Below are 22,688 nucleotides of genomic sequence, written 5' to 3'. Positions count from 1 at the left end.
CGGAACCAGCACAGTTGTTGTGACCACAGAAACTGCCCCATCTGGAGGGATTCCTTGTATACATGGGCTGTGGCCATGTTGCAGTTCTTTATATCAATCTCGGATGCTATAAGGGGGATGCTTTTAATATTCATGCTGGGACCTTCTGCAACATTATTCACGCCATTTATATGAAAATGCCCAACCAGACAGAAGCTTGGAAAGGACGGTACAATGAATACTCCGATACCCACCGCCGAGATTCCACCATTAACGCTTTGCTATGCTTGCAACATTTTTTTTTTTTTTTTGCCATGGTAAAAATCTCTTCATGATTCGTCCATCATAATTAAAAAAAATAAAACAGGCAAAAAAAAATTGCCTCAGGTGGAAGCGTGGAGGGAAGATTAGGCAAAGCAGCATTCATGCTGCTGAGATGAGAATTCAGGTGAGGTCGAGGCAGATAACGGTAAGGGGAAGATTCCTGGACTGGGCACTGGAAGGTGGGGTGCCGGGCCAGGCTCTGCGGCTAAACCGCCTTCATTTTGCCAGGACAGTCCTGGGGCTGTCGCCTAGTTCAAGGCAGGAACTAGACACAGAACTAGGGACAAATGGCTGGCCCACATCCTGAGCTCTTGGCTTCTCATTTGAGAAGTGAGGACAACGCCCATGTCACAAGGCTGTTGTCAGACTCAGCGAGGTAGTGAGACACAGTACAAGTGTCCCAAACGATGCCTGCCGTGAGCGGGGCATGTGCAGGCTGGAAAATATTTGACTACAGTACACACCTCCCATGGTACAGTGCCCAACACACACTGCTCAGGGTTATTACATCGCTGAAGCTGCGTCTGTATTGTATTCAGGGATCTTAATAGTAGCAAAAGCAGCCATCATTGTAAAGTGTAGACCTGAACCAAAGACAAAAATAACCAGAGATAAAATTTCTAACTTTTATAACCTGAGCATCCCCTGCATGCATTTGTGGAGAGAACTGTTATATTTACCTCTGTAGATGAAAGTGTTCTGACTTATTGCTTCCCATAAAAGGTTGAAGCTCCGAAAGTACTGTCCTCTGCAGCTCTTTGGAGAAGGCCTGGGGCGTCATCACATGGGCTCGTTTGTCGTGAAGGACACGTGGTCCCTGGAGCTCTGCCCTCCCGAGTTAGGTGACGGCCTCTGACACGCATGGACGGATGATGTGCCCCCCTTACTCAGTGACTTCCTGTTTATCATCTGGCAGGAGTCACAGCTCACGTCGGTCGTCAGAGAGGCTGGGATCAGTTCAAGCCACAGACGCAGTGTTTCTAATTGGAAACCTAACCAGGGTGGCCCCGGAAGCAGGAGGTGCCAGGAGAGGCTCTCTCCAGCCCTTTGGATGCCTCCAGCTCCTCCCAAGGTTCCTCGCTTGCTTTAGACTCCCTGTCAATTAGATGACAGTGTTCACAGAGCCCTCTGAGGCATCACTGAACTTCTCGGAGATATGGGAATTGATTCCAGCGACTCCTCATCTTTTCCCATCCTCCTTGTCCACTGCTGTTGTGAGCTGAGGGACACTAGAGCTAGCTGCTAGGCTGCCACGAATGGGGGGCACGGGGAAGAGTGAGAATGTGCCAGGTGCCATCACTCATGCTACAGAGTGATGGTGATTTGCCCTGATGGGTAGTGGATCCCTGAGAAGGGAGACAGGGACATTGTGATGAACTTTCACTACCTGTAGTAAAAAGCTTTGCATCCAGCCTGACCAGTGGTGGTGCAGTGGATAGAGCATTGACATGGGATGCTGAGATCCCAGGTTCAAAACCCTGAGGTCACCGGCTGGAGTGCAGGCTCATCTGCTTTGATTGTAGGGTCATTGACTTAAACGCGGGATCATCATCATGATGCTGGGGTTGTTGGCTTGAGCCCAAAGGTCGCTGGTTGAGCAAGGGAGTCACTGGCTCAGCTTAAGCCACCCCACCTCACATTTCTCCATCAAGGTTATATATGAGATGAACAACTAAAGTGATGCAACTACGACTTGATGCTTCTCACCTCTCTCTGTGTCTCTCTGCCTCTCTAAAAAACAAACAAACAAACAAAAAAAGCTTTGTGTCCAGGTAGGTTAATATGTGAAACTGTTTACACCCGTAAAGGGCCAGCTTTAAGATGTTTATGCAGTTGTAGGTCAAATAGGTTACAAAGTTGTTGAACAGTAATTTGAACAGAAGTCTGATATTTCTCATTACAATACTTACATCTTTTTTTTTTTTTTAAGTGAGAGGAGGGGAGCTAGATAGACTGCCACATGTGCCCTGACCAGGATCCACTGGCAACTCCTGTCTAGGGCCGTTGCTTGCAACCGAGCTATTTTTAGTGCCTGAGGTCAAGGCTTCGTGGAGCCATCCTCAGCACCTGGGGCTGAGGTGCTCGAATCAGTCAAGCCATGGCTGTATGAGGGGAAGAGAGATAAAAGGGGGGAGAATGAGGGGGGAGAAGCAGATAGTCACTTCTCCAATCTGCCCTGACTGGGAATCGAACCTGGGACTTCCACACCCAAATGCTGGATTGACACTCTACCACGGATCCAACTGGCCAGAGCCCTTATATCTTCTTAACAAAAGGTTTAATCTGATGATATATCAGTCATGACACTTCATGCCATCAAAAATAAAAAAGAAGTCACAATGTCTAAAGCATTAAGGGATTTATTAGAGGGTATTTCTGCAGGTAGGCTGGTGCGATCAGCAGGCCAGCAATGTCGTTGGGGACCCAGTTTCTTTCTCTTCTTTTCCTCCCTTCCTCTGTGAGCTTCATTCCAAGGGTGCTTTCCCCTATGGTGACAAAAAGGCTACAAAGGTTCCAGGCATCACCTCTTCACACAGAAGGAGAGAAAACATCAGCAGCATTCACTGGAGGATTTGAGGTTTTCCTTCCCAGAAGGTGCGAGCAAACTTCTCACATCTCACTGATTGATCTGCAGGGGGCCACCTGCCACTTCTGTACCCCTCCTCCTTCCATGTTAAAATTAGGGTGCCCCAACACTGCAGTGAAGTGGGGTTAAGCTGCCCACTCTTTTTGTACAACTTCCTGCTGTCACACAGTGGGAAAAAGTGGAAAGGATCTTGAGAAAAGAACCACAATGTCCCGATACCTCACGAGGGACATGGACTAACCCATGCACTGTGTCTGCGACTCATCTACCCTCTTGCCCACTCATCTTTCTGCCATGGAACAATGTGTGTGATTCCAGAAGAGATGGGCACGCTCTTTCGTCCCAGAATTCCTTACTCCACCCCCCACCCCCGCCTGTGTGTGTGTGTGTGTGTGTGTGTGTGTAGGGGAGTTTCTTTTTGTTGAATTCCTCTTTCTTGTTTTTTACTTCCTTCATTTTTAGAAACAATGGAAAAATCCTTTCACTTTTCTTTTTTCTTTCTGCTTCCCTGTCAAAGGACTCGCTGACCTTGGCTGGGGTGACTGTGATGGACTGGTCGCTCTCTGTTTGGAATGGAATGGACTCCTGTGGCTTTGAGAGAGAGAGTGAGGCCTGAGGGGAAGGAGCAAACTGCACAGAGTGCAACAAGGAGCCCTCTGCGAGAGGCACACAGCAGGTCCTAAACACTGAGTATTGATTATGGTTTCCAGCAAGTCTTTCAAGTGGGAAGTTATTGGGAGTCTGCTCTTGTCAGGACTCTAGAAAATAAACAAAGCCTCATTCCTTAGGCAATTCCCAAGTCTATAGAAACATACTTGGAGGGCTTCAGTGAGGACTAGGCTGTGGCCTGAACGGTCCTTTGCGTGTCAGCCTACCCCTCTCACCCTTCCTGCGCCCCCTCCTGTCTTCCCTTTCCTGTTGCTGGATCTGTGACTCGGGGCTGAAACCCAAGAGAGCATGGATGCTATCTTTCCACTCAACCTGGTTACTCTCCTATGGCTGGCTTCAGTTTCCGACTTGGAAAGATGCAAGCAGTGGGCCAAGGCGTAGGAGGAGGTGGAAACTGAGTGGCTTTGTGCGTAAGTGAAACCTCACCGCTCTTCTCGCTCAGTCCCGTTCTCACTGGGAAGCGACCTGGGGATGTTTTCGTTCCGGCATCAAGTTCAGTGGTGAGAGAAGAGAGGAGAAAAGGAACACATCATTAGAGAATCTACATGCCCATGGTCTGGACCAATTGCATCTTCCTACTTGACATCAGGAGACATTGTTTCCAAGATGAAGCCCAGGTCACCTTCAGTGAATGACAGCCCCTCAACCCTCTCTGGGTCCCAGCTGCAGCTGCAGTAGGCAGCTCAGCATGAGTGCAGTCCCTTGTGCAGCAATGGTGCCACCTCCAGGACGGGCCACCTGTCTTTCTACTCCCTGGCTCTGAGTCTTCCCCAGTAGATGGGAGCAGGCCTGGCTCACTCAAACGTGCAGCTTGGAATTTGGGGAAGCTCATGGTCCTGGGCGACCCTCAGCTGGTGAGGGGAGGGAGCCAACACCTTACCCTTCAGGTGGCAATGTTAGAAGGCGTCGTGGGCGCATCCGTGCTGTGCCTCTGGGGAGTTGGGCCCTGGTTGCCGCAGCGGCCTCCGTGCTGCACCCTCACGGACCCTCTTCCCTCGCCCTGTGCTACCCTCCTCTTCCTCATGCCTTCCTCCAGGAATCCCTTTTACAATCAACTGCTTGCACCCAAGTCTTGGTCTCAGACTATGCTTTTGGGAACCCCAAACCGGGACTCTTCCCAGCATCGCAAGCATGGCGCTGCAATCAGAAGCACGGCTGCAGTCTCTCAGTGGCATTGGAGAGTCTTGTGTGTCACTGGGCTGGCCTCTGGCTGTCTTCCGGCCCAGGTCAGCAGGGTATTGGGGGGGCTGAACACACACTGTTTCTCTCCACCTGTACTTGAACTCTGTTTGCCCCGTAGTCATCTCAATTCCTACACAATGTTCCAGTGCTTGTACAGCTTATCCTTTGGTTGATAGAAGGCATTGAGGAGGCAATGTGTTCATGGCAGGATGGGACACATTTATGAAGAGAAAGGAAAGTGCTCTCTGCTCAGCAGTGTTCCTGGCGAACAGTGAGGGTGAAGGCAGGTTGGTTTGGGGAAGAGCTTTACTGGGCCACCAGATTTCACATGGAATGAGGTAAAAGGTGGAAGCATGTATCTGTGAGGAATGTCGGTTTCTTCTAGATAAAAACCACTCCCATTTGGCTCAGGCTAAAAAGGGAATACATAGCAAAATGTGATGAAAAGGTTGTAATTAGTCTGGCTTCAGGTACTCTGGGGCTGAAACGTGATGTTCTCAGGACCTGAGTTCTCTTTGCCTCTGGGTTTGGCTCTGCGCAACTTTGTGTCCTGGCTGCATTCTTGGACTCTAAGCCTCCAGCTCTCCTTCCAGTTTCAAGCCCACTGGGAGAGAATGGGTAAGCCTCTCTCCTGGGACCTCTGTTTTGATTGGCTTGGCTTGGGTACGAGCACATCTCAGAACCAATCATCATGGCCTGCAAGATGTGAGGCTTTGATTAGCCAGGCCTGTTGTGAGTGAATGGAGCTTTGCCTGACCAAGGTAGACTGGGTATGGGGAGGGGCCATTCTCCATATGAAAATCGGAGGTTGATTTAAATGAAGGGAGAAGAGATGCTGGGAGGGAGGACTGTAGGCACCAAACTCTTGTGTAGTTTTTAAAAAAATTAATTTCCCAATGGAGATGTATTGAATGCCTTCTCTATGCTAGTGCTGGAGAACACTGAGAAAAATTGCTGTCAGCAGGTAGCTTGCAGTCTAATGGAGGACACAGGAAGCATGTATGTGTAGCTGGAATGGAATGTGTCATCTGATGTGGTGATCTCCACAATGTTCTTATGAATGTGCACTTACTTAGAAATTATATATAATTGTAATATGTATTTTTTTTGGTATGTGTGTGTGTATATATATATATATATATTCTATGTGATACAAAAATATAGCCTTGTATCCAATTTTATATTTATAAATTTTTCTGTTTAAAGGAAGGACCCCAACATTGTATAAGCTTCAGGGCTTACCAAACCTGAATCCTCCTCTGGTTGTTAAATATTAAGAAACAAATATAGGAGGAAGAAAATAAACATGAGATAAACCATTTAAACATAAGTAGTCTATTTGTTAATAGAACAGAAGAAAGCATTTCAATTTTACTAACGTATTACATTATTAATATTGTTATATTCTATGAGTATTATTTTATTGAAGACAGTGTGGTTGAATTATATTTAAACCATTTTTGAAAGTATTAGTTCCATAGTTTGAGGTATAGCTAATTGAATATCTGTTTATTTAAATTTAATTTAAAATTCAGTTTAATATTAAAGTTTAAAGGCTGTCCTCTCTGAAATAGGCGATTCACCAAGATGTATAGACTCAATGAAAGAAAAGCATGAGAGGTGATATCAACTAAATCAAGAGGTTAATTTTTCAGTTTTATCCAGCAGTGACTTTTGCTAACATCTCCCCATTGTTTCTGGTTTCAATTGATGAATCAGTTTTCATCTTTTTAAGAAATAGGTCAAACTCATTAAAACTTTATCTGGAATGCTTTTATTCAGATTACATAATTCTTCCACGTTTTAAGGTGAAAACTGAATGCTTAGGATGCTGCTGATTTCTATTTTGTTGGGGGCAACACAATATCACTTTGGAGGATATGAGCGTGTGTGTATGTGTGTGTGTGTATGTGTGTGTATGTGTGTATATGTGCGCGCGTGCCCATATGTGTTTTTATGAATATATTTGATAGGTGCATACTCAGCTGGTGGCCACATGTCTTCTCAGAAAACGTTTGCATATTTATAGCAGTTGTCTTTTTATAAAAGAGAAATGCATAATTTATCTTTAAGTTTAATAATTTTAAATTTTTTTCTGCCATAATATAATCGGTGGACATCTATATAGTATAAAAAGATTTTGTGATCACACCCCTTATCTCATTTCAAAATAGTGTCAAGATTTTATTGTTTCAAAAAATATCTGCAAATGTGCTTAAATGAGCCCACGGAAAGTATACTATGTTGCAACCTCTGCAAGCAGGTGAGCTAGGTAGGGCTCCTTATTCATCCTGCACTTTTCCTTCAGGCCTTTCACCTGCTGTGAATGACAGTGCCCTTCTCTTAGATTAGTTATCGGATATGCCGGACTCAGTGTGGATGCTATGTGACAGGGACAGAGAGAGACAGAGAGAGGGACAGATAAGTACAGACAGGAAGGGAGAGAGATGAGAAGCATCAATTCTTTGTTGTGGCACCTTAGTTGTTCATTGATTTCTTTCTCATATGTGCCTTGACCGGGGGCCAGCGACCTTGGGCTTAAGCTGGTGAGCTTTGCTCAAACCAGATGAACCCGCGCTCAAGCTGGCAACCTTGGGGTCTTGAACCTGGGTCCTCCGCATCCCAGTTGGACACACTATCCGCTGCGCCAGCTCCTGGTCAGGTGCATGGAGCTGCTTTTTAATGTTGACGACCCTTCCCATTCTCTTTCACCTGTACTACTGGCTGTCTTTCTTCTTCCCAAAGACAGAAGCCAAAAGAGAACAAAACTCAAGCAAGCCCACTTTCTCTGTCTCATCAGAATGTGTTGTCACCTCTATCGCACACCACTGCCTTTCCTCTGTTTCCTGTACCCCTTCAGGGTGCTGACAGAATTCAATTTCTGCCTGGGTTCCTGACCTTGGAACAGGGATACTCTATTTATGTGATTAGGCCAATTCTTAGTCTAGTCACAAGCCACAGGTGGCTATTTAAATTCATATTCATTAAAACGACTATCATAGATTATATTTCTTATTTTGACTAGCCACATTTAAATTAGCCACATGTGGTTGGTGGCTACCATGTTGGTAGCGACCATCTAGGACACTTCCATCTGCTGCAGAAAATCTTTTTGATGGCAGAGATCTAGATGGATCTCACTAGTATTTGGGGGTTTCTGCTTTTTAAAATGTAGGAAATTGTCTTGGGGAAGATTTTAGGAGTTCCTGTTTCTTCCATTTAATTTCCCCAAATTCATTGACAGGTGGATGTTGGACCAGATAGATGGCTAAAGGAAAAGCCTCACAGAGCCTGACAACAAGTAGCTCACAACCCTTGTCTGAGAGGTGTTTCAGTTTGGAGCCAGAGATCGACTTTACACCCATTGGGTTGTGGGTGCACATGTTGCCACCTACCCCCTCTGCCTCCCTATTTCCATCTTCTGTCCACCCTTACCAGTCCTTGAGAGCCATCTTTGTTGTGAGGCCCATTGCATGGCCACCAGCACAGGTTGGGAGCTGAACTGGCTTCCTGTCCTTGACTGTGCATGCGGGATAATAGGGCCAGGTGGGGTGGAGGGTGGCGGCTGATACTGTGCCCCTGCTGCCTGAGAAATATGCTTCACTTCCCTCCCATCACCAGGTGCAGTGGACATGACTTTAGTGTTTGCTCCTGAGACTGTAACAATCAGAGACCCGCTGGGTGCCCCCTATTGGGGGTTAACGGTAGGTCTAGAGAGTTGTAGTACAAAGAGAAGAAAGCCTGTGTCGCCTTCCTCCTCACCAGGTCAGACCATCACCGTCTTGACTTCCACAGGCGTCTGCTCCGTTGCAGCTGCTCTGCGCTTGCTTGGAGCTGCTGCAGGATGTATCGCCTGGGACTCGTGCAGCTTCTCTTTCTGAAACGGGCGCACGTGTGACTTTGCATGTGTGACTCAGACTCTTTCATTCATGCGTGCCTTCATTGAAAAATGTGTAATGGAAAGTGTTGTTTGGACCAGCAGCACCAGCGTCCACTGGGAACTTGTTAGAAATACTGAGTCTCGTAGGTCTGCTTATCAGAATCTGCATTTTAATAAGGTCTGTGGGTGATAGGCATGCACATTAAAGTTGAGAAGAAATCCCAGGTTGAATATTGTTTGTGTGTGTGTGTGAGAGAGAGAGAGAGGTGTTGATGGATGGTGGAGAGAGAGTTGAGAGGACAGGGAGGAAGGAGCAGGGTGTCCCGTGCTTCTTTCCCGAGGAGGCCAGTCGGGAGGGACCGCCAGGAAGAGGCCTGAGCTCTGAGCTACTACAGAGGGTGAGACCTGGGGAAGGACAGGAAGCAGAGGGACTACAGGAGAGCCTTGCGGGAGCAGCAGAGGGCCAAGGAAGCGCCCCCGAGAACTGGGGCCGACTCGCCCCCGACGTGTTTCAGATCGAGAGGAAGATTGGCCCCGAGGAGGGGAGCGCTCCCCAGAGTCAGCCCTTGGGGCCCTTCGAACAAACCCATTTGCCGGCGCAATGAATAAAACGGAGCTGTTTTGAACAGAGAGACCTCTGAGGCAGGCTGCCGGGACCGATCTTCTCAAGCCATTGAGAGGAATTTGAAGAAGGAGCCGGTGCGGTCGATGCAGGAGGGAGTGTCTCAGCGGCCGGACAGCACTGCATGCCCACCCGCCATCTGACACGGTCTGTGTGGTGCTCAGGGAGGGGTCTGTCCGGGCTCTGGGGACGTTGAGGACTTCTTGTACTTTGGACATCAGACGGAGAGACCAGGCTGAGCACTGTGCCAGGAACGTGAAGGCACGCCACGTCTGTGAACGAATTAGGCATAAATGGTTTATATGGCATCACAGAGCTTCTCAGACTTCAGCGGGTGCATGAGCACCTGATAGAACGCAGTCTCCTGCAGGGGGTCTGAGGTGAGCCCTGAGTGCCGCATTTCTAACAAGCTCCCCAGTGATGCTGATGTTTAGTCCAAGGCCACCCTTTGAGTAGTAAGGCTGCAAAGCACACAGTTTGGTCCAGGGACCCAGAGAACCTGGACTCTGATTCAGGGTTGTCACTAAAATTCCTGGGCCTGTCACTGAAACTGAACCCCCTAGTCAAGGGGCAGGATCCCTGAAGAATGGCGTTGAATCACCCCAGGGTCTTTCTGGAGACTCAGCTCTTGCCTTGGAATCCTGTGATTGCATCCGAGTCACGCCCAGGCCCCAGCTCTAGTGACACGCTGGGGGACCATGGTGATAAGCATCCACTGAGGTTCAGGCCAAGGGACTCAGCCACGAGGAAACCTCAGCGGCTGGCTGGGTCCTCCTGGAGCTTACACCCTGGCGGGGGTGGGGAGGACAGTCAGTCTGTTCCTCCGTCTGTGATATGTGCTCCTTCTCTGGGAGTTTCTGATCTGGAGGCTCCTGGAGGGTCTGGGAAGTCTGCCTGGAGGAAGGGCTTCCCTCTGGAAGCAGCCAGGGGCTGTGAGGACTCCCCCCTTTGCCTCAGTCTCGAAACCAGACCTGCCTAGTTTTGCCCAACCGTGGCAAAATCCACATTTGGAGCCTGTTGGGACTGTGGGCTCGTGCTTTGGGGTTGGGTGCTTCCGGAGGCCCCTTGTCCCAGGGACTGTCTTATGGGGGTTTGCTCAGCCTCTGGGGGCTGTGTCGGGGTCAGTGTGGAGAGGGAAGGCAGAAGCGGTGGCCGGGATTTGGGGGTGGGGGAAGTAAGAAGGTCGTCGGGCCTTTCCTCTGCCCTCCACGGGTGGGTTTGCACGGGACGGCTAACAGGGCCAGTCTCTGGATCAGAACACCGTGAATGGCAACATCCCACAGCAGAGGCTGGAGCCCCACACTGCGTGCTCCCCACCCCCTTTCTCCATAGGGCCCTGCTTTCCCCACAGCAGCAGACAGGGGTCATTCTCTGGGCCATGGAGCCTCCCTTTGTCCTTCCAGCAGGACTGCCCCTCGGGGTCTGGAGCCTCCAGTGTGCCCCTTGCAGGCTCAGGCTGCACCAGACCAACCCCCAGGAGATGCCCCTGCTCCTGAGCCACCCTCTGAGTAGGGGACTTCCGGAGGGCAGCAGCTGCGGAAGTGCCTGCTTCAGTGGGGCAGGTGCTTGCTGGTCTCTCTTCCTTCCCCTCTGAGTGAAAGGGAGGCCCATCCGAGGGACCAGAAAACCTCAACTTGCAACAGGCTTTTCCTCTTGACGCTGGAACATGTGCTTCGACACTGTGGTGATGTTTAAATTTAGCACGAAGGCTGCTGCCTGTGGTTGCCATCGCTGAGGGGGAGTGCACGAGAGGGACAACTTGACCCAGCCCACTGGGGTCTCAGAGTCCCCACCCAGTGGGCAGGGCGTGTAAACAACTAGAGGAAGAAAATTAGAAGGGGTCCGTGGCCTCTGCAGCTCCGAGCTCTCTGGATTCGCCCTCTGTGCCCCTGGAGCTGTGCGGCACGGAGGGGGGCCCGTGCGCAGCCTGCTGACCTCCGGCTTCCTGCTCTCCTGCTGGGCTTGGAGAGCTCACAGCCTCTGCAGTTCATACGCCTTTCAAAGACCAAGAGCAAGAACCAGGCAGGGAGATGCTCTTGTTTCATCTGGGAAGTCCAAGTGAAATTGCACATGCAGAAAGCCAGCGCCTCCTTTGCTCCCCCTCTTCACCTGAGAGGGACAGCCACCGGGCTCCCCTTCCTGAGACTCTCGGGGTGGGGTCAGGAAGGGGCTATTGGAAGAACAGTGTGGGGGAGGCAGATTCGCTCGGCTCACTGAGTCCACAGAGAGCCATCCGCTGGCTTAGGGCTTATGCAAAACTGACCACGGACCCAGGGTGACAACCCGGGGGGCACAGAGTGGAGACAGCTGTGTAAACCACAGGGTGGGGTATTTATAACCTCTGTGTGCTGAGCCTGCCTCGGAGCCAAAGTTGGTCACTGCTGCCACTGGCTCTGCCTTTTGTGGTGTTAACTGTGTTGCGTTAGACTCAGTTTCCTCATCTGCAAGTGGACGGCTGCTGCCCTGGCCCTCCGGGTGTCTCAGAGGGGTGGCACTGTCCACCCCAGGTTTTAAAGAACAAATGTAGAGTTCGAGTTCTCAGGGAGGGGAAAGTTAACATGATCTCTCCAAGTGAGCCTGCTGACCCTGTGAGATCATTTTCCCTGGGCACCCAGAGCTCTGGGACAAGGTGGGACATACCTACCCGGGCTTTAGAGTCAGATGTGGGCTCAGCCACTCAACCCATCAGCAGTAGCAGTAAGATGGCCGGAACTCCCTGTGAGAGCAGGGGTGCATGCTGCAGGACAGCTGCTTGGCGCAGGTGAGGGGCGTGCAAGGTGGTGATGATGACGCTGCAGCCCCCCAGCTGCCCATCGCCTGTGTGATGGAGTTCATCCCTCCCCAGGGAGCAGGCGGGCCCACCTCTCCGCGGGGCCCGGGGCCGGAATTTGGGAAGGGTGGAAGCCCTGTGGGTGTGGAGGGAAGGCTGGGACCTGGGGCGGCTAAGGAAACCCATTCTTGATGTCAGAAATCTTTGGGCTCTCCAAGCCCCAGTCACAGGGAAGTAGAAGGAAACTGGGGGGGAGAGGGAGAGAGAGAGAGAGAGAGAGAGGAGAAACAGAGAGCGCGCGCGTGCATGAGCCGCAGAGGGTGAGCCCTCAGCTCTGTAATGGAAACTTGGCACCAGCCTCCACTTTCTTCCCTTCCTTAGCACATGTGGCTGGAGTCTCAGGCTGAGAATTTCTTCCCCTTTCAGCAGGCACCCCATGCTGTCTCCGCAACCCACTCCTGCCTCGCCCCCTGCCCCCTGCCCCCAGAGCCTGCAGTCATACACGCCACCTCTGCTCACCAGCGTGTGCCATGGGACATGTGAGCCTGCTGCCCCTCTGCCTGTCCCCACCCCTGCCCTGACTAATTAGGCCAGCATGCGCTTCCAGGGCCTGGTAGATGAGGAGCCAAGAATGCAGTGGACAGGGGCCAAGTGTTTTTGTTGACATTGCTCAAGTGTAGCTTTGTGGAGCGGCCTCTGCCATAGGGAAGTCTGAGGAGATGATGAGGGGAAAGCAGTGCAAGGACCAAGGGTGGCCACCTCGCAAGGTCCTTTTCGCCTTCTTCACTGCCCACCCTCTGTCCCTCCTCCCTAAGTCAAGACTAACCCGCCCTGCCCTGACCAATGGGACGGGCGCGGTCCCTGGGCGGTCCACACCAGCGGAGTGTTGTGCAGCCCACGGCGCTTCAGAGGCATCTTCTTTTCCCCTTGTGCTGCATCCGTGGGGCGGTGCGCGTGCCTCACCATTGTTCCTAACGGTCCTGAGGAAACTACCGTGTTGAAAATAAGTCCAGTAAGACTGCCTTCACCCCAGCCTCTTACATGATGCAGGCTGCATTGCTGATCGGTCTTTCTACAGCAAAATAATGCACCCAGATGAATTTCATCCTCCCCGGAATCTGCCAGAGCTGCCTTCAAATCCCATTCTGCCTCTTTTTGCTCCTGTGTGACCTTGGCTGAGTCTTTTAACCTCATTGTGCTTCAGTTTGGAGCTAATAGTTCAAAGTAATACTGTTGTAAGCTGAAAGACGCTGGAGGGGAATTCTTTGCACATAAATAGATAGTCGGTGAACAGAAGCCATGGGTTGACTCTGACTTCTTTACTCTAAAAGTTGACCCAAAACAAACTGCCTTTTCCTACCTCACCAGGAATTCTGTGAGGACAAATGGAACAGGATATAATATTGTCACACTGGGATCTTTTTGGGAAGTAAGTGAATGGGATTTTTGCTTTCATCTTTCTCATTTTCTCAGAGTCTGATCTCTGCATTAATGGTCAGTGGTAAAATATATTTTTGTTCAGATAAAAGTTTGTAGATTTGGAATCCAGAGGCGCTGCTTTAATAGTCTCTAATTCCTGAAGATACTGAATCATTATGTATACACACACACACACACACACACATATATATATACTCTAATTTTCTGCTACAATAGCTGGCTTTATTTTTACATCTCTTAATTGGTATCAGCTTTTCTCTCACAATTACAGAACCGTGGAAACTTGGCCTAGGAAAGAACTTTGGAAGTCATTGGAAGCGACACTCTTGCTTCTTTGCAAATCTTTGCGTTGCTGCATCATAAAGTACTTGCTTTGACCCAGATTAGGAGAGCTGCAGAGTGGCCAGTGTGTTGGGCCACAGCACAGCTGTATCTCTGGATCTTAGGCAGGCTGGCACATGCTTTTGGTGCCCTGCCCACATCACTTTGTTCTTACCTCTTCAGCGCACACTGGTTCTGTCAGCTTTCTGCACCTGTATCTCATTGTCCAGGGCCTTTTTCCGGGCACCAGAACCTCCCTTGGACATGCCGCAGGTTGGATGTGCCAGGAAATTAGTGTCCCCTGGGAACAGCCCTCAACCAATGGCAAACAGGAGTAGGTAGATAAATACCCAAACTCCCTCACCTTGGGTGTCGGACTGGTCAAGCTCTAAACGGTTCATTTGAGTAACTTGCTTGACACGCACCCTCTATGACAGGGGTCCCCAAACTACGGCCTGCGGGCCGCATGCGGCCCCCTGAGGCCATTTATCTGGCCCCCGCTGCACTTCTGGAAGAGGCACCTCTTTCATTGGTGGTCAGTGAGAAGTGCATAGTTCCCATTGAAATACTGGTCAGTTTGTTATTTAGATTTACTTGTTCTTTATTTTAAATATTGTATTTGTTCCCGTTTTGTTTTTTTACTTTAAAATAAGATATGTGCAGTGTACATAGGGATTTGTTCATAGTTTTTTTTATAGTCCATCCCTCCAATGGTCTGAGAGACAGTGAACTGGCCCCCCTTGTGTAAAAAGTTTGGGGACCCCTGCTCTATGAGCTGGCTCTCTTTCCTGTCCCATGTCCCTGTTCCTGGATCCCACCCAGGTCTTGCAGAAACCTGTCCTGAAACAAATGGATGTCTTCCTCCACACTTTCAGATTATTTATGATAATATGGTATTCAATTCACATTTTAGGGCTGCTTGTTGGATTTTAAGGCCACAGACCCTTATTGTTTCTACATGAGTTTTTGAACTGTTTTCTTTGCTCGTCACCAGTCTGAATCATTAGAATAACCATTCAGGTTGACCAGATTATACAAATGCTTGTTTTACCCTTGAATTATCTTTGGTATAAGCCTCACAATTTTGGCTAAACTGATATATGTGGCTACCATGTAGGTATTATATTTCAAAGTCCAAAGTTCTCATTTATTGTAGTTAGGCTCCACAGTCTATTATTTTTTTAATCTTTTTTAAGAAAATTCCTCAGGGCTGTCCTGGCCAACATGTATAGGTTTTAATTAGATATCCTGATAATTTTACGTCTGGGGCAGTTTCCCTTGGACTAAGGAAGACCTCAGTGCTTGAGTGGCTGATATTTTTTGTGACCTGTTGGCTTAGTTTAGGATGTTCACAAGCATTGTGGTTTTCAAAAACTTCTGTGAGTCTCAGTTTATCCATCCACAAGATGGGAATAATGATTTTGATATATGCTTACTGAACTTCTCTGATCCAGCAGTTCTTCGGTGTTGAAGCAACAACAGTGGCAAAGTAGACAGTGTTTGTGCTCCCCCTTTCTTTCCCAATGATGTCATGAAGTTCAGATTGAGTAATGAAGGTGAAACTATTTAGCAAACTGTGAATTACCATGGAAATAGAAGAATGGATATGATGACCTTCAGCTTTCCGTTGACCATTTCAGAACACCACATGGATGCGGCTGGATGTGGCACACCCTCCATCCTTTTGTGAAGGCCACTTGGCCCCTGAATTAGGTTCCTGTCGTATACTTGAATCCATTACCACAGCAACTCTGGACACTCAGGGGTTTGATATTGCCTCATGTCAGATCTTTGTTTGGTGCCAAGGCACTAGAAGGAGTCCTCTTTGCTAGCTGTTTCCACTTCCCAGTGACCCTAACGTCCAGCTTTGCCATTTCTTTGCCTTTGTCCTCTTTGATTTGTCCGTAGTGGTCAAGACCGTTGGCCACTCTTTCATTTTGGAATTCTCTGCCTGCTCACCTTCAGTGACACCGTTTTCCTTACCTTTTCTCTTCCTTTCATAGATCCTTTGCTGAATTCTTTTACTCTGCTTGCTCTCTGAAGGAACGCACAGGTCCCCATGATTTCTTGCTTCATTTCCTATTGCTTGGTTCCCTCCCCTCCTCCTTAGGGAGACCCCATTCATACGTGTTTCACACTACCCCTATTTGCTGTGGCTCTCTGTCCCCTGAGGGGTCACAGCAACATAGGCAGCACGCCTCCCTTTCGGTGCTCCACAGACACTTCAACCTCAACACATCCTCAATGCAGAACACCGTGTCCCCCCTCTTCTGTGCTTTTCGGTATCTGTTCTTTTTCCTGACACTTCACCCCCACAGTCCTCTCGGCCACAGCCCTCCTCACTGTCCCATGCTGTCCCCTTCACATGCTCTGTGGTCTACTTTTCCTCGTGCTTGCCTTCATCTCCTGTTTATGGAAACCTTGCTATGTGGCCTGCCAGGCCTAGGCTCTTGGGTGTGAAAATGGTATCTTAGCACAGGGAACCCTTCAGAAGCTGGTCCTGATCAAGTATTCAATTGCAGATAGTTTTTTGGGCAGCAGGTCAAAGGAATTCTAGTAGGAGAGTAGATGCCGGTGGGCTGGAGCCAGTCATACTGACTTCATGGACCTAACTGTGCCCATTTCTTCCTAAGTTCATGTTCAGTGAGGCCATGTTGATAGCTTGAAATAGGCTGTAATGGGACTCTTTACACCACGGAAATTGGCCCATGACTACAAATGACTCCTCATCCCCCAGGATGTTGGTTGTTTTACATTTCTCAGCATGTTTTTGGGAGTGGGGAATTAAGATGGGAAAGAATAGCAGGCAATAAAGTGTGCTTTATCATCAAAGTTACATTGTCAATGACTAGAGTGGAATCTGAGTTGAGAAAACTCTGGAGTCCGGTTTAGAATACACACCTCAAAGTCATCCCGCTGGAGCAGTGAGGTATTCATGTACTACTTCCCATGAGTGATTGGCTGAGGGCTGCCTCTGTTGGGCCAGGTAGGATCCAGCAACCAGAGGAAGTATATACAATAGTAAGGCCTAAGAGCGTATAAGTGGGGCTGAGCACCTGATGGCCAGTTGAGACACTGGTACCCAGATTGGTGAAGGCCGATGAGTGATGTGTCGTTATTATCTTTTTCTCCCTAGACCTTGACTTCGTGGATCTCATTGGGGAAGACAGACAGTGGATGGTGGGGAGGAAGTTAATGCAGGTGAATGACACTCTGACTTCGGAAGACACGAGACAGAAGAGCAAGAACTGCACTGAACCAGGTAACGGGCACAGCACTCTGGGCAGTGGTTGTGGCTGAGGAAGAGCTGACTGCCATTTGTTCTTTTAAGTTCTAACCCAGAGAGATTCTAAGGACATTTAGGGCAGGTGCCTAAGAAACTCAAAGGTGAGATTCAGGTTTGTTTCTACCTGTTTTCCTAGGGGAGCTGCAGAAAAGGTAAGTCAGAGTCATGGGACATACAGTGTTAGGCATCCCAGTGATCACTTTTTGTATGAGGAAGAATGGAGTCAGCTACAATATGATGACCAGCTCCGGGATGTTGCGTTCAGCCATGTATGGGTCCAGCAGTGGTGGAGGGCTCTCTTCCCTGTTTTTGGGGTTGTGGTTTAGGGAAGTGATGTGATCTCTCTGTGAGTGGCTTTGCTCACTGTATCAGGAAATGCCTTTCTCAAAGTGGCAGATTGTGGAAGAATAAAGCACATTAAAAGCCACTGCAAGAGAGAAAATCACTCAGTGTATAGGTAGGAAAGAATATGTCCAGATATTTAGAAAGAGCGTAAGCCCAGCACCTGCTGGTGCTGGCGGCAGTGGAGGACGGGGGAAGCAGGGGCGGGGAGAGGGAGGAGAGGAAGGGCTGCAGGAGGACAATGCAGGAGGGAAGAGCCCTCATGCTGTGTAGGGCTGGTCCAACAAGAATAAGAACCCAGGAGGCGCAGTCTTGATTTCATCATCTGTGGACTATGGGGACTGGACTTGATTTCTGGGGCCCTTGACTCTGAACCAGATTTTGTAGGGAAGATGATCATGCCTGAACCAGGAGGGGTCCTGTTCAAGTCCTAACGTATCAATGGCCTACCTGGAGCCTCTGTTCTTCACTAAGCTGCTTTGACCACCCCAGACCATTCTTTTTTTTTTTTTATATCAAATGTCTCTAACTGCACTGTATAATATGGACATTCAGTAGTGACTGAATTCAAATTAAATACAATTAAAAATTTAGATTCTTAGTTACACTAACCACATGTCAACTATCCAAGAGCTGCGTGTGGCTCACGGCTGCCATATTGGACAGCACAGATAATAAAGCATTCCTGCCGTCTGTTGGACAGGCTGGTTTAGAAGGTTCATTTGTCGTTGGACATTTCTCCTGTCTCTCCAGTTCAAGGATATAGAGTGGATGTGTACATCTGAGAGCCCCATCTCTAATCTGAGTTGGGATCACACTCACCTAGGTTTGAATCCTAGCTTAGAAACTTGAAAGCTGTTTGCTTTGAGCAAAATAAAGAGGTTTTCTAAGCCACTCTTTGCCTCTTTGTGAAACTAAGTAATCACTCTGACCTTTCCCTTTTGCTGTAAGAATTGGCAACGAAGTAATAAAGCATAACAGCTCAGTGCTCTGCGTGCCATAGCTCCATGGTTGGGGCTCACTCATGAATTCCCCACGGTCTGCTCAGGGCACCCATCGCTCCAGCCCCTCCTCACGGGAATGGGCAAATATGGCGTGTCTGGTTTAGTCAACAGGTCACTTTCATAGGTGACCCAGGTCTGGGCAGTCAGCTAGGTGGGCAGAGAGGCTCACATACCATCTTCAAACACAGACAGGTTGGAAGATCTCACTATGGTTATGGGCACAATGCTTCTCAGAATCCTCTGTTTCTATAAGAATGTGATCAGAACATTGCACAGACACACATCACACGTCATTACCGGTTATCTTGGTGTTCTTTCCTGAATACTGTCAGAAGACTACTCTCGGTGTTTACCCAAGGATATTTTTGCAAAAAGTGGAGAACCAAAGCACTCATGAGATCCTGATTTAGAATGAAAATGTAACAGTATTCATCTTCTCTGCTCTATCCGACTATATGGGGAAGAGGAGCTGAAATGGGACAGAGGCAGAGCCACTCACTACATGTTGCCCAGTTTTCCTTAACAGGTCAAAGTTCAGTGACTGTTACTTGAACTAGTTGAATGTAGTGGTGTCTGTTCTCAGACATCTTAAAAGTAGGGACTAGGAAGTTAGCCGGGTGGTTTCCAGATGGGCTTTCTTCCTCTTTATGATGATGTAAGCTAAGCAGTCATGTGCTTACAAGGCTGACCCATCACGTGCTCTGTGTGCTTGAAGGGGTGGTTACTTTACACAGGACTTGAGTGAGCACTTGGGCAGCCTGCCCATGCCGTGGCCATATAAGTTATGTGCCAGCTCACAGGTAGGAGTTAATCAGGCTCTTGTTATAGCCCATGCCGTGGCCATATAAGTAATGTGCCAGGTCACAAGGCAGGAGTTAATTAGGCTTTTGTTATAAAGTACATCTAGTGCTACTTAAGGTGATGCAGGACTTCTCAGTCTGTGTCTTAGGACCCCTGGCTTGAGCTGCCATTGGCGTGAGAAGATTCAGAGACGTGAGATGGAATGAGCACTATGCTCATGGTGTTCTCTGGGTGCGGGGTGTTCATTTCCTCACCTAGGAAGTAGACCTACAGCTAGTTCTCTCTCCTCTGCCTTCCACGGTACAAATTTAGTAACCCAAGAAATGTCCAGAGTAGAGATTCACGGAAACTTCCACTCCACTTCCCTGTGTAACGTCTTTGTCTCTGCACATCATACCACACTTCTCCTCCTGTTCCCTCTACTCCTCACCCTCCCTCCTTTTTCCCTCCTCCTCCACCTCTCCCTCCTCACCTCCATCTCCTTCTCTCCTTCTCTCTTTCTCTCTCCCTTTTCTTCTGAAAACAAGGAGCCCAGCGCCCAGCCAGGGGACAGCAGGATGCAGGGTTTCCTCTCTAAGGATGCCTGTCTGTTGGTGTGATAGCATGGAGATGACACTCTTCGTATGATAGCTGCCACTTGAAAGACACGCTGCTTTGTACGGGTTGGATTTTTATTGTAAATGGCATTGTTCGGCTGCTGAAGCCATGGTTTCCGTAGCGGTTCTTACCTCCAGAATTGCACAAAAGCTGACCTCTGGGCTCCGACTTTTCTGCAATTTTTCTCACCCTCTGTGAATTTTTAAGGTTGTTTTCTTAGTTGGACACTGCCAATTTCATCTGAAGCCTGGAAATGTATTGTTTTTTTGGTAAATAACACTTGAAAATGTTTACTCAGATGACCTATTAAGAGAAATTCAACTGGATAAATTTGACTCACGGGAAATTAAGTTAGCCAAATGTGGTATTGAGGGTGGTGGCTAACTGTAGCAAAAGTGAATATTTTCTACTATTTATTTCTACACTTTGCAGAATTTTATTTATATACTTTGCAGTCTGTCTCCAAAAAAAAAATCCATCTTCTTTTGGTTTTTAGTTATTTGATATTTTAGGGAAATGAGCTTTTCCTCAGAGTGCTTCTTTCAAATAAACTTTGGGAGAAGGAAACTATTTAAGATGATAGCCTTTGGCATGGGCTTTACCCTGAGATTTCTGGGGTCTCTTGATATAGAGCTTGGCTTTCTGTATCTGCCTGACTTAGTTGATCTAAAGGCGTTGAAGATGGAAGACTTGCTGGGTCTGTGCGGCAGGACCACGGAGATGCTGCTGTCCTTGGGTCAGGTGTACACTGGGGTGGCCATAATTTGTTGGATGTGAATAGAGGAGGGAAGCCAGGGGACCCTCCAAGATCAGCAGGGTACGGCCAGTCCAGAAGATGAATGTGGCCCATGAACAGGAACTGGAGGATGGACACAGATTGGCCAGCAGGGCAGACTGGTCCAGGGTGTAAGTCATGAACAAATAAGAGTTGGGATCCTACTATTTTTTCATTTAAACCGTAATATCAGAGTCCAGTGGTTTAAAATCACAGGGCTGGCCCTGGCCGGTTGGCTCAGTGGTAGAGCGTCGGCCTGGCGTGCAGAAGTCCCGGGTTCGATTCCCGGCCAGGGCACACAGGAGAAGCACCCATCTGCTTCTCCACCCCTCCCCTCTCCTTCCTCTCTGTCTCTCTCTTCCCCTCCCGCAGCCGAGGCTCCATTGGAGCAAAGATGGCCCGGGCGCTGGGGATGGCTCTGTGGCCTCTGCCCCAGGCGCTAGAATTGCTCTGGTTGTGGCAGAGCGACGCCCTGGAGGAGCAGAGCATCACCCCCTGGTGGGCAGAGCATCGCCCCTGGTGGGCGTGCCGGGTGGATTCCGGTCGGGCACATGCGGGAGTCTGTCTGACTGTCTCTCCCCGTTTCCAGCTTCAGAAGAATACAAAAAAAAAAAAAAAAAATTCACAGGGCTGGCATGACTTACAACGAAGCATGAAAGGTCCAACTTGCTCATCTTTTACATGAAAAAAAGGGGGTCCAGAGGGATGTCACCTGCTCAAGGTGACAGGGCCTGTCGGAAACAGAGTAGGAACCCCAACTATCACATGTTGATATTCACTGTATAGTGACAGTTAGATAGAAAAATCTGACGTTGCATGATTTAGAGTCGCACTATCCTGCAGAAATATAAAGCAAGTGACAAATATAATTTTAAATGTTCTGGTTGCTTCACTTAAAAAGTAAAAGAAAACAAGTGAAATTAATTTTAATAGTATATTTTATTTAACCAAATATATCCACCGTATTAAGAATGACAAATTTCAATCAACTCAGCATTTTATTCCTAGGTTTGAACCCAGAAAGAACTAATGTTTGTTAAAAAAAAAAAAAGCCATAAAATCTGTACTTTATTGTACTAGTCCAGGGGTCAGGAACCTATGGCTCGCAAGCCAGATGTGGCTCTTTTGATGGCTGCATCTGGCTCGCAGACAAATCTTTAATAAAAAAAATAATAACGTTAAAAATATAAAACATTCTCATGTATTACAATCCATTCATTTCCTACCGCTCATGTCCATGGTTGCGGGTGGCTGGAGCCAATCACAGCTGTTCTCCAGGACAACACCAAATTTTTATTGGATAATGTGTAACATACACGGGTCGTTGTATGGCTCTCATGGAATTACATTTTAAAATATGTGGCATTCATGACTCTCTCAGCCGAAAAGGTTCCTGATCCCTGTCCTAGTTTATATCACTTTTGCCAACTTCCTGTTGCACTTTAAGGTTCACAATAATTCAAAGAATAGCTGTTGATATTCTTAAGTGGAATGAGTTAGAAATTTATTGTGATCTGCTCTTCAATTTGTATCAAATTCTTTACTGAGTTAGGGCAATAGTAGCCGCTGCAACACGTAGTCCTTCAGATTTGGGAGTTTAACACACAAGAAGTTTATTGTTTTCTTGTGTAAGGTTCTAGTCTGTGGGCTGTTGTGTTGGAAGAAGTGGTCCATGGATGGGGGAGCCTTCAGTTTTGAGGCTCTCTCATCCTCACACCTGGTTTCCAAGGTTGCAGTGCTTCTCCACTTTAAGAAGAAAGAGCTTGGAGGATTCTGAGTAGTTGGTTTTATGGACTTGGACTTTCACTCCTGCTCACATTCTATTGGCCAGGACTCAGTCACATGACAACTTCTGCCTGCAAGGGGTTGGGGACATTTCCATTAGCAGAATGCCCTGAAAGAAGAGAAGGCAGTTTTGGTGCACAGCAACATTATTTCCTCCCCAAATCAATGGTGGGATTTAGCCGGTTCACACCAGTTCGGCAGACCTGATACCTAATTTTTTGTTGGGTTCAGTAAACCAGTTGTTAAAATGGCACTTGTAATCAGGGTTCTCTCTAAGGTGGGCACCTGCCCAATGTGGAAATCACAAATTTACATTCCTTACTA

At 48.2% G+C, this 22,688-nt stretch overlaps 1 protein-coding gene across 2 annotated transcripts in view; it reads left to right on the top strand.

The window, feature by feature from the left end:
• Positions 1–22,688, top strand: part of SLC24A3 (solute carrier family 24 member 3) — a 654,625-nt gene that overhangs the window by 176,308 nt on the left and 455,629 nt on the right. For both annotated transcript variants that reach the window (XM_066234658.1, XM_066234657.1), the window contains one exon: positions 16,911–17,036. In XM_066234658.1, coding sequence (XP_066090755.1) covers positions 16,952–17,036 — 85 coding nt within the window. In that variant the 5' untranslated portion in view covers positions 16,911–16,951. The remainder of the gene's footprint in view (positions 1–16,910; positions 17,037–22,688) is intronic.

The sequence above is a fragment of the Saccopteryx bilineata genome, chromosome 6, assembly GCF_036850765.1.
Source record: "Saccopteryx bilineata isolate mSacBil1 chromosome 6, mSacBil1_pri_phased_curated, whole genome shotgun sequence".
NCBI lineage: Eukaryota > Metazoa > Chordata > Mammalia > Chiroptera > Emballonuridae > Saccopteryx > Saccopteryx bilineata.
This window is presented reverse-complemented; position numbering and strand designations above follow the sequence as displayed.